The 12,324-nt window shown below is 34.4% G+C and overlaps 1 protein-coding gene across 6 annotated transcripts in view; it reads right to left on the minus strand.

Annotated features, from left to right (window-relative positions):
* Nucleotides 1-582: 582 nt before the first annotated feature.
* dnajb6b (DnaJ heat shock protein family (Hsp40) member B6b) overlaps nt 583-12,324 on the minus strand; it is a 41,435-nt gene continuing 29,693 nt past the window's right edge. For 3 of the 6 annotated variants that reach the window (XM_009303366.4, XM_009303365.5, XM_073906280.1), the window contains exons 9-10: nt 5,246-5,401; nt 583-2,339 (exon numbers count right to left, since the gene is read on the minus strand). In XM_009303366.4, coding sequence (XP_009301641.2) covers nt 2,239-2,339; nt 5,246-5,401 — 257 coding nt within the window. In that variant the 3' untranslated portion in view covers nt 583-2,238. The remainder of the gene's footprint in view (nt 2,340-5,245; nt 5,402-12,324) is intronic. The other 3 variants (XM_021477435.3, XM_073906281.1, XM_073906282.1) reach the window with 1 other exon arrangement.

Consider the following 12,324-nt stretch of genomic DNA (forward strand, 5'->3'; position numbering starts at 1 on the left):
ATATCAGCCTGTTGTTGGAGACCCCCAAAACCAAAATATTACCTTTTATAATGCAAAATAAGAGCTCTTTAATGAAAAAAAAAGATGCAAGAGAGTTAAGAAGAACATGAAGCTGCTTTTTCAATGGGGTCTGAACAGTATGGTAAACACAATTATTTCATTTTATTTCACTTTACTTTTATGACTTTATGACAAACATTTTGAAAAATGTTGAAGATTACTATGGACGTTGTCCTGATATGCAGAAGCCATTACAGTGCTTCATATAATAAAGTTGTGAATACTCATCTGTGATTTTCTGCAGGAGTTACATAGGATGTAATGAAGATGACAACTCCCATGACTCCACAGTTGGTCACTTCATCATCAAACTAAAGCTTTGTTTGTTGTGTATAATGGTGAACACTTCACAATGTGCCTTTTGTGTTTTCCCCTCATAAAATACAACTTATAGGCTTTATAAATAGCAGTAATTGATTAAACCTCCCTCAGATCACACAACTGACGAAAAACAGCAGAGATATGTAATAACAAATATTACATATTCATTAGGCATGAGCTCAAAAATGACAATTACACATCAGAGTAGAACCTTTTTAATATGCATTACTAAAAATGTGTTTGTCTAGTTATTTGTTTCTTCAATTCATTTTTATTTCCCTTTTTAATATAGCAACTGTGAGTCAGCACAGATTTTCTATCAAAAACCAAAATGAAACATACATGGAGGAGTCGGGCTGAAATTAAAGCCATACTCCCGCTTCTGAAAGGACAGTGCACATCTGGAGTTTTCTCTGAAATATTGATACAGTGCTTAAGACTGGATCAAAAGACGAACTGGTGAAAATGTGTTCTCTCACATTGCTGAATGAATAATTAAAATCTCTTTTTCCTTTCTTTTTCTTCTGTCGTCCTTCTCACTTTCATATCTCAGAAACCTACTCTGACGTGTCCAATATCTTTACATCATGCAATCCTATATTGGACTTTTCTATGGTTACACTTTTAAATATTGCTAAAAAAAAACAATTTTACTTTAATACAAAATGCAGCAAATGTAAAGCTATCATGCAAACTTTAATGTGCCTCTTTTTATGTTTATAATGCATTATGTTTGTCATCAAAAATGTATCAAAGTGCTGAAAACAGACTTGACAAACCAATACTTCTTCATACTAATGAAGAAATCTGTTCAATGTTTAAATATGTGAATATATAAATATTTCAGCTGGGTCTAATTATCATATGAGTGCTATGTTTAGACTCATTTATGAACTGACTCTTTTTTAAAATCACAGGAAGGGAATGTTCTACAATATGCACAGCACAAGTTCAAAAGTCAGTGGGATTGCTTATTATACATCAGCTCAGGATAATTAAAGATCCTTTTCTTCATTGCGCATTGTAGCACCTGATACAGATCAGATTTTATATTTAACAAATAATCCATAATACCCCTCACTCAACATGCAAACTAAATGCCAGAGGAAGCTGGTTCAATACTAACACCCAGGCAGAATCAGACCTCTGGACAAATCTGAAAGATAAGGCTGTTTTCATCACCTCAAGGATTTTAGAATGAAAGAAAATCCTATATTTCTAACCACTTGAGAAATGTGGGAACATTACATGCACACATATGTTATAATGAATTATTCATATTTCCCTCTGAGCTAATTTGCTACTGGTGCTAATTAGCAAGGTGATAGATGTAGGAAGGTAACCAACGTTGATAAACTAGCTGGTGAAATTAAAATTGGTTTGTTCCAAATTTAGTACTCTGCCATTGAACTTTGTACAGAACCAATATTAAAGACTTTAAAATGTTCAAATAGTTACAAAATTGTTACAGATGTGACTGTGGCTATGATTTGACAACATTCAGAAAATGGTATAGTGCCTGTAAAAATTATCACACCACTTTGAAAATAACTTTGTCATACAGCCTGAAATCAAATCACATTTCACATTTCAGTTCCTAGCCTTTGAAATGTTTTTGTAGCCTTATAACCTGTGCCTTTCTACAACTGTTTCCCGTAGGCCTTTTGAAAGCAAGATGTAATGTGAGTTAAGGTAAAGATTTTCACAGGGTATGATGATTTTCTATAGGCTCTGTATATGTGTGCCATTGAAAAATAATTAATATTGTGTGACAGTATTCAACAGGCATGTCTATATAAATCCCCATTGGGTTTTAGAAAACGAACAGTAAAAACAACTATACATATAAAAAAACTATTAGAACCACACCCCAATCCGGGGAGTGAGTCTTGGTGTCCGCTTCTTTTTGGTGTCTGACTCCTTCAGCGATAGCTTCTTTCTCCTGGTGTCAAAAAACCCTAAAGAAAACAAAAGTGAAATCTTGAGCTTGTATTAAATCAAGCCATACAAAAATAGTTCTGATAGCACTGATTTAATCAACCCATGCTCAATGGAAAAATGTGCTTTAGACAACGTTAATTCATGCCAATTCATAACTTTTTGATTTGGTTGTTGATTGTTTAGTTGTTGATCTACAATCTCATTCGTACAATTTAGTACATTTTGCTCAACCCCCACTGATGGTTGGGTTTTGGAGTGGGGTTTGGTGCCACACCTACTTTTAAAAATCTTACATTTTTGTACAGATGAACTCATACGAATTAGCCACTAAACTAGCAAAACATTTTTGCAAAACAAAAAATACATTGCTCTGGATGTCAGAGTTGCAGGTAAAGGGAAAGGAGCAAGGACACAAATGCAAAGACAAAAATATTTTATTATAAAATAAAGCAAAAAGGAAACTACTGGGCTGGCAAGAAAGAGTAGGGCTGGCAGGTCTGGACATGACAGGACAAGACGATTAATGACAACGAACGGGCACAGGCCAGCAGACAAGAGGAGACTATAAAGAGAAAGAATTAAACAAATAGCTGAACTAAATAAACTAATATGTGTTAACAAAACTACACTGTAAAAATCATATGGTCAATTAGTCCTGACAGCATATCTTTTTAAATCATTGTAACTTAAGTTAACCATGTTCATAAAATTAAACTAAGTTAATCATGTTCTAACTTAATTTGATAAGTTATGCAAGCTGTTTTAAGTCAGTTTAACATAATTTAAGTTCAATGGACTCATAAGGTTAACTTGATTCAGCTTAAAAATTTAAGGCAATCAAGATTTTTTGACAGTGTAGGGACTAGACATGGGACTAGACCATAGACGGGAGAGCACATGACACTAAGAAACAATACAAGCCATGTGTTCACATAAACCGAGACTAGAACGTGCAGCCAAAGAGAAAACTCATTAATCCTGTGTTCACATGAAACACGACACTAAAGCACACAGCCAACATAAAACACTGAGCCACGTGGTTTGACACAACACCGAGACGAGACAGAACGCAGGAAACAAGTACACGATAAATAAAACACTTATCGTGCACTCTTGTTCCAATCACAGCACCAACCAAAACCATAACCAACTAGACTGAAATGCTGAGAATAGAACAGCACGCCACTGACAAATCAAACACAAACACAAGGGCAAGTGAGCATGTGCAAGCTCGCTACAAAGACACACACACAGCTCACTTGAGACCGCACGTTCATGACAAGAGACACAGAGATGAGTCTAAGGCATGACAGGATGAGTGCCCGTTCTGAGAAAACTCGAGCTGAGCACAACATAATTGATAAGACAAGACTAGTGTCTGGATTCTGCCACCAAAACAAGAATTAAGAAGACCAGAGTGACAGAACCCTGACATCAGTATTTTTTATTGCATGTTTCAGATGACAATCCCTCTAGAGGGCACTGTTCACATTTCTGTGAATTTGAAATATGTTCAGCGTACATTTTGTTGTAATATTTTAGGGCCTACTCACACAATGCTATCCAAACCGTGCCCAGGCCCGTTTCCCGGATCGTTTGAAAAGTGTGAGTGCTCTGAATCAGGCTCAGGCAGTTCACTTGGGCTTTGGCGCAGTATGCTTGTGTGTGAGTGCAAAACGTGTCTAAGCCCGAAACTGAAAGCGAGACGTGACTTTTAAGGGACTGTTTGATATGGATTTATTAATCATTCTTGCTGTTCAGTGAATGCAAACTGTCGTAGTTTATTAAAGACGCAAACCCCTCACTGCACGACAGCTGCACCTTTAGCAAACCTCCTAATTCCTGCGCCATGAGGACTTTATGATTGTTTATGAGCGTCAAAGGTGACTGATCTATTTGGCAAAATATGATGACTGTGTCTCACTGCATATCAAACGACTTAAACGATAGAACTAAAGAAATCTCCACTGTGCTGAGTGAAAGCGCTTACTGAACAGCGCGTCATCGATGGCGTAAGCGACCCCAGGCCCGAATGTAATGTGAGTGCGGGCCGTCGGGGGAGACGGGAGGGGGGACAAGCTTGCTTTGGCCCGGTTCAAGGCAACTGTTCATAGTGTGAGTACGCCCGTAGATACACATCCTAGTGCATATTCATGAAAACGCGGAGCCTGAAACCAAGTTGTTTTACCTTGAGATTATTTACATTATCTATTTTGTGTAACCATTTTTCACCAGACTCAAACCCGATTACTCTGAGCACATGTAAATCACCATACAAAATAAGCTATCATGTAATCTGGTCATACCAGAAAAAAATGAACACATAAAGATAGGCAGATGAGGCAAATATATTCAATTACAAATCATAGACAGCTTCTGTCACTGCACAAATATAATTTTTTTTGTGAATAATATGTTGCTGGAAATATAATTAGCGTGAAAAAAAAAACAAAAGTCATTGGCCTCATACTGCCCCCATCCTCATTTAATCTAGAAACTGCAGCTAAATGCATGTTGAAGTGTGTTCAATAATAGACTGAAGCACGTATTTTCAATAAACCTGTGTTGGTTTTAATTGTTTAATAGATATAAACTGTTGCTCTAGGACACAGAAGGGAGGAATTCAATCACTTTAAATCAAAAACTCCACTAGAATGTGTTTGTCGGAGCTCTCCATTAAACTACTTTCCCAGCAGTCAGAAGCAAGCCAAAAAAGTTGCCTGCTGAAACAAATTTCACGAGCATGTAGACGCCACCTCCACCATACTGGCAGATCTTACCTTTTAATATCTGACTCACTGATGCAACCTTGAACAAATACAAAACTGAATATCTTTATGAATCAGCTCTGCATGAAAAAGCTCTGCTCTTCTGGTTCTGGCCTGTAAAGCCTAAAGGCATAACATCCAGCTGGGACACAAACCTTTGGCAATTCCCAGATTCTGCAGGCCTCTATCCTCCTCCTCCACCTCCTCCTTTTCTGAAGGGTTCTGGGCCACGTTTCGGAGGTATCGGTTGTGCGGGGCAGGACCACAGAGAGTGTTCTGTCTCCGTCTTTCCTCAGAGTCATCAGAAATAGCTGTGAGCAAGACCAGACACAGCGCAGATGAATTTGCATGAAATGTTGATTGTCTGTTTTCGTTACTTCACTTTTGCACATTTGTGTATGCTTTGAATGCACATTTTAATTTAGCCTAGTCTTCAGTTCAGAATATACTAGCCAGAATGTTTCAATAGGACTTTATTGTTGATGATGGTCTACTTTGCAAGTCAAATTGCCACTTCAGTTGGCAGTCATTAGAGTATTAAAAAACTGCCTGCCTAATATCTGTGAACATTTTATGTTGATGCTTCCCAGCAGACATTATTCTGACTATAATGAGTTACTCTGCAAGTGCATGTCAACATTTTATACTAACCCTAACATAGCAGTTTACTAACACTCTTATGAGAGTCAGCCATAAAATTAAGGCTAACCACATTTTCTTTTATGTGCAATTAAACTCATTACTCTGACATTTACTCTGACATTTGTGGTCCCTTTGGACGTTTAACATGTATAATACATATCAGTGTCTAATATCTTTATATTGACAAGACTAGGCTTTCTCCAGGTCTTAATTTGCTATTCCACATTTAAAGAGATTACAGTTATAAAGTTGGTGGTATTACATTTATGTTCTGCAAAAAAGAAATTAATGAAATAAATAAAAAGATTAAAAATTACTGCTTTCTTTAGATTATTTGTACTGTATTTCCAGCGGTATGAATAATATTGGGCATTTATAATTTCGGACTTGACTATACATGTTAAACCAAGACATATTTAATGGAGCAGCAAAATAACTCTATAAGAGTTTTTTAATCTGTAAAATTAAATTAAAAAATATAACTAAACAAAATCGACTATGACATTGGGCATTATATTTAAATTATGACACAGTGGTAAATATTCTTTTCTGTTTTGATGATTCATTTATTCAGTCATTTTCCTTTGGCTAAGTCTCTGTTTCAGAGGTTGCCACAGCGGAACGAACCGCCAACTATTCCAGCATATTTTTTACGCAACAGATGCCCTTCCAACCACAACCCAGTATTGGGAAACTATCAATGCACAATCATTCACACACACATTCATACATTAATTCATTCACTGTTTTGATAAGTTTAATTATGTTTTGTTGTTTATGTAAGTTTGTTTGCTTGTTAGTTTATTTCTTTGTTGCAAGACAATTGTAAGAGGAATTGAAATCATTAGGAAGTTTTATTTTGAATGCATCATGTGTTTTTGAGTGTGTGAAGTATAGAATATTACAATTTTACAGTGGCCAAGAGAGCTTAACGTGCTGCAATTTAATAAAACATATGCGATTACAAAAAAAACATCAGCAAATTAAGTAAAGATCTTTATCCATTTGTGCACGTGCTGCAAATTCTCACAATTCATACACATAAAAAAGTGCTGCATATTCCCACAATGCAATCAAATTAATAAAACACACAGCATTTTCTCACAACGCAAACAATTTGCGAAAACGCGCTACATTTTCACACAACACAAAAACATAAGAATACAACAGAAATGTTTCAAGGGTATCCAAAAATGTGATGGATGCTGCTGTGCCGTGACTATTGCTCAGCAAAGTTGTAGGTGATCTTTGAAAGGTGAGTTTTTTGTTTGTTTATTGTAATATCCTGATTCTGGTTACTTTTGTATTTATTAGCCTAAATAACCATAACTTAAGTAGCCAAGTCCGTCATGTTATAGGGTCTTCTAGAAACAATTTCGTTGTGTTGTGAGAAAATGCAGCTTGTTTTCGTAATATGTTTGTGTAAAAATGCAGTGCTATTTTAAAAAAAGATCTTTTCTCAATTTGTTGTCATTTTTTGTTATTGCACCTGTTTTCTCAACTTGCAGCATGTTAAGCTCTCGGCCACCATACCTTTTACTTCTGATTTTCACAATGAAAAATTGATTTTTGCAAAACTCTTGTAAATAATTTAAATAGGTAGAATTTAAACAAACAAATGAAATGTAGTAATGTTCAACTTAATTTGTTTGTTTAAATTCAGCCTAAGTAAATAGTTTACCACCACTTAACTTTAAAAAAAATGTAAATCCAAGGAATAATCTTTGAATATTTTTTCTCAGTATGTATTGATTTGTTATTGCTGTACGTGCATTTTAGATAGCTGTTTCTACTGCTATATTTATTTTATACACAATATTAATATTACTATAAGTCAATTTATTGTTGATAGCAATCTCAAATTGGTTAAATGCAATCTTATATTATTATAAATTCATTACAAAATAGCATCTTTCCAAGTAAAGCAGCAAACACTGCTTTTAAAAATAAAGGTTCCTGGAAATCAGGAGCTTCAATGTAAATAAAACTTCATTGTAGTGAAAAAAGGTTGTTTCTCTATGTTGTTCAGCTGTTATTATTGTGTTATTATTTAGATTTTCTTATATAGCATCACTGCAAAAACACCATTTGGAACCTTTATTGATGTTAAGAGCACAGAAACTCAAAATACTGAGAAAAAAAGCTTTTCGTAGATCAATAAGTATCAATATGGGGTTTACAAGCATGTGTAAGATTTCAGTGGCTGGTTTACAAACAAACCCAAACAGAAGGAAGCTTGGTGTTGTGTTTGCTTGAATGCAGTCTTTAAGCATTGCCGAGCGGCTGTGATCTCTGGCCAGTTATTTATTTCTTTAAAATCTGACATCACACGATTTGCTTCAGGGCATCAATTCTGTCTCATATTTTTCTGCATGGCTTATGATCAAAAGTAGACAGAGGGCTTAAATACAAACAGAAAAAATATCATTTTTTGTATGACATCAGTGCAATAACTTAGACGGCAAGGCACAAAACCATGCAAAATCTACTCAATCATAATAATCTGTGATGATAATATTCAATGCACAATCGATCGTTTAGTCAGCCATCATGAATTATGGTAATTCAATCACAGCAGTTTACCGTACCGCATAAAGCAGATAAATGATATGGAACATTAGAAGATTATAATAAATAATTTGGGTTTAATGTTTCGTTCATGTGAAATATCTGTCAGTGCACACCTAGAGTCATAAAACAAACAAGATCAAGTAGATTATTATTGGATTTCTGAGAGTTACAAAAGGCAAAAATAAGAAATTCAGCTTGTTTTAGTGAGGCAAAATCAGTGTTATTATATCAGATCAGAGTTTCTAGTGGTCATTAAAAATATTTTACATGCATGAAACATTTCTGTCTGAATTCCTGCTGTAAAATGGACACCACGTAATCTGACATCTCACAAAGTAAATAATGAAAACAAATTTCTTAAAAGTTTCATCTGACCTCACTCCTTAGATATCACTGCTCAGGGTTGAGTAAGTTACTACAAAAAAGAAACTAATTGATAATTACATCATTACAATTGTATTCAAACTACATTTCTAATAACTTTGTTGTAAAAAGTAACTTAATTTAATTAGTTGACTGAATACTAAATATCCACATTATCCACAATCTCAACACTTAGACAATAGTATTTAAAGTCTTAATTCTTTAAATTTGAGCTTTTGTAATAGACAATTTAGTTTACTTTTTAAATCAATTACAACTTACATTTTAACAAAATAGCAATTTATGTATCAAATTATTTCAAATAAACTACACCATATTTCATATGTACTATACTGTATATTGATATATACATTTCTAAAATGTTTCATTGTTTCTTAAGCATGTGCACTTGTCGGACAGATCATACCAATAGTTGAAAAATCTGGAAAATGCCTGAATTATAACTTAAATATTTATAAATACTCTGCCTCAATGAATTTATGCTTTATATTTTTTACTTTTAAAAAGTGTCAATATTTTTATACATAGATAAAATATAGATAAAAAATAAATATTCTGCAGTTGAAAAAGAAATAATATTCAGAAAATATTATGTTACTCTGCTTCATTCTCATTCATTCATTCTCTTTTCAGCTTAGTCCCTTTATTAGTCAGGGGTCGCTGCAGCAGAATAAACCACCAGCTTATCCAGCAAATGTTTTACGCAGCAGATGCCCTTCCAGCCATAACCAATCACTTGGAAACACCTATACACTCTCATTCACACACATACACTTTAGACAGTTTAGCTTACCCAATTCATCTATACTGTATGTCTTTGGTATGTGGGGGAAACCAGAGCACCCGGAGAAAACCCACACAAACACAGGGAGAATATGCAAACTCCACATGGAAATTCCATCTGACCCAGCCGATCCTTGAACTAAACTAAACTTAAACGTAAACTTCTTCAAGTAGATTATAAGTAACTGTAATAAATAAAAATGAATCCTTTACTTTTCAGCGAAAATAATTTAACTACAGTAATTAGTTACTTTGCAGCCGCAGAAATTGAGTTTTTGAAGCTCCTTTAATACAGTTTGATACAATACAGTATTATGTTTGTTTAACCTCTTAAGGCCCAAGGTGTTTTTTTAAGTGAATTTTTATTTCTCTTTTACTATTTGGGCTTTTGGAACAAAATTAGAATAAAAAACCTAAGTGTCATCTTTTGATATGATGTACTTTTAGAGAAAAATGATGTCCATATTTGTGGACTGTAATGCTATATTATGGTAATACATATTTAACATAGAAAATTTTTTTAACATGTTTTGACTATCAGTGAGTAAAAACAAACAAAAATAAAATCTTATTTTGGACAGTTAAAAATACAGAATGACACTGTGTGTCTGTACCAAAATATAAAACATTTAAAGTATTTTAAATAGCCATGTGCTGCCCCCACATGTGGCCACTAAGCCCTAGAACAGGGGTGACCCTATTCCTGGAGATCCACCTTCCTGCAGATTTCAGTTGCAACCCATTTCAAACACACCTGCCTGTAATTACCACGTGGTGTTCAGGTTCTAATTAATTGGTTCAGGTGTGTTTGATATGGGTAGTAACTGAAATCTGCAGGAAGGTGGCTTTCCAGGAACAGGGTTGGCCACCCCTGCCCCAGAAGGTTAAATTGGATTAACTGTTTTATTTCCTTTGAATTGACAAAGAATTAAAATGAAACAAAATGTGTTTATCACAGAGATGTTTACAGAGTATCTGTAAACCCTACTTGAGTGAAAAATATTCAACTACAAGTTGCCAGGTCACCAGTTCCAACATGATTTGAGTAAAAGTCTCAGAGTTTTAGATTTTTACAGTGCTGAAATATTCTGCTTGTACTGAATAAAAAAGAGAGAAATGGCAGTGGGAAACAACAAACAGTTGATTTGTGAGGAGAGCACTCATTTTCCAAAATACAAATAAAGCTAAATGCCTCAGTAAATCAAGGTGAACACAACAGCCTCTTAAAACTTCTACAAAACCTCAACTCTACCGAATGTTCAAGTGACAAAGAGAGAAATAGCAGAATCAATTATTTCTGATTGAATTGAGCTCAATGCCAGTGAGAATGTTACAATATGACTATGCTGTAAACCAGGTTTACATTAACAAATAGCATATCTCATATACAGCGGCAAGCTGCTGATGCACTCAAAATCACATAATGTGCGCGAAGGCAAAGCACACAAGATCTGTCCTTTGGATGCTAATATCACTTTTTATAGTAGAAATAACCTGCTGCAAAGAAATTCCAGCCATTTATAATAATGTGATTATTACAATGTAGTAAGTACATATGTAATAAGAGTACATATTTTTAATTTTAAAAAAATCTATATAGTTAGTCCAAATGATTAGTAGCTAATGCGGAAATTTCTAGTCAAAATAAGTAGTCAAAGAATATTTAAGAACAGTGATTACATTTACACTGATACTTTAATTTTCTGGTTTATCATTTTACTAATAGTATTCTGTGCTGTTTTACCTTCCACATTTTACATTTCATTTACATACATTATTTCAATTTGTTATTATTATTAAAATTTCAGACATACAAGAGCTGTCAGTGGGGCTTTACCTATTTAGATGTTACACATTTCTAAAGAGTTGGTACCTCATAATGTATCTAAAGTTTTGAAATAAACTTTTTCCCCATGACAGCTCACATATTTCTGAGAGCATTTTATTATTTTCCATAAAATGCTCATTCTAGCCCAGTTTGCTTTCATCCAGTCTTTCTGACCCAGAACATTTGATTACAGTTAAATACTAGTATAAAGCATGGGCACATTTGAATCTTTTTCTATCCCAGGTAGACAGTCTGCCTGACAATAAAGTAATCTGTTTACAAGCAGGTAAATCTGACTATTGATATTTGAACAAAAAAATCATGAAAAAGGTTTGTGATTAGGGATGCTCAGATTCCTTGTCATGGTGATCGGCCAATACAAAGTACCGATTTTGAGGCTTCAAGCTTAATAATGCATTGAGCACATGTTCCCTTTAAGAATGAACCGTAAGAGATGATCTCGCCTTACCTAAGAGTACAAATGAAAGATGCTATAATATCTCGAAAACACGTCTCTTATAACCATTCACATATTGGTGTGAACAGGTCATGGCCAGAAGCAGCTTTACAAGAAAACAATTCATTTATTCATTTTACTTAGGCTTGTATATGGGAGCATTCCTTGGCTTGTAAACTCATAAACAAACACTGGCGATCGGCCCATGAGATTGGCCAGATTGGCAAGTACTGATCGAGTTATGAAATGTGATTATCGGCTGATACCGATCTTTCTTCAATCGATCAGAGTTTTCCTATTAGTGATGATTTCCCATTATTATAAAAAGTATGTAATATTATTCATACAACAACAACAAAATAAATCACAGTTCTTAGTGTCTGATTTAATCTATTGATTTTCTCAAAGTAACTTTGGCAATATTTTAGCTTGCTGTAACATTTTGTCAATATAAGACAGCAGAAAACAGTTGGGAACATTACAATTGTCTTTGAGGTGCACTCTCAGAAAAAATGGTACAACGTTGTACCAAAGAAGGTACAAACCCTTGTCACTGGGGCAGTACCTTT

Source organism: Danio rerio, chromosome 7, assembly GCF_049306965.1.
Source record: "Danio rerio strain Tuebingen ecotype United States chromosome 7, GRCz12tu, whole genome shotgun sequence".
Lineage (NCBI taxonomy): Eukaryota > Metazoa > Chordata > Actinopteri > Cypriniformes > Danionidae > Danio > Danio rerio.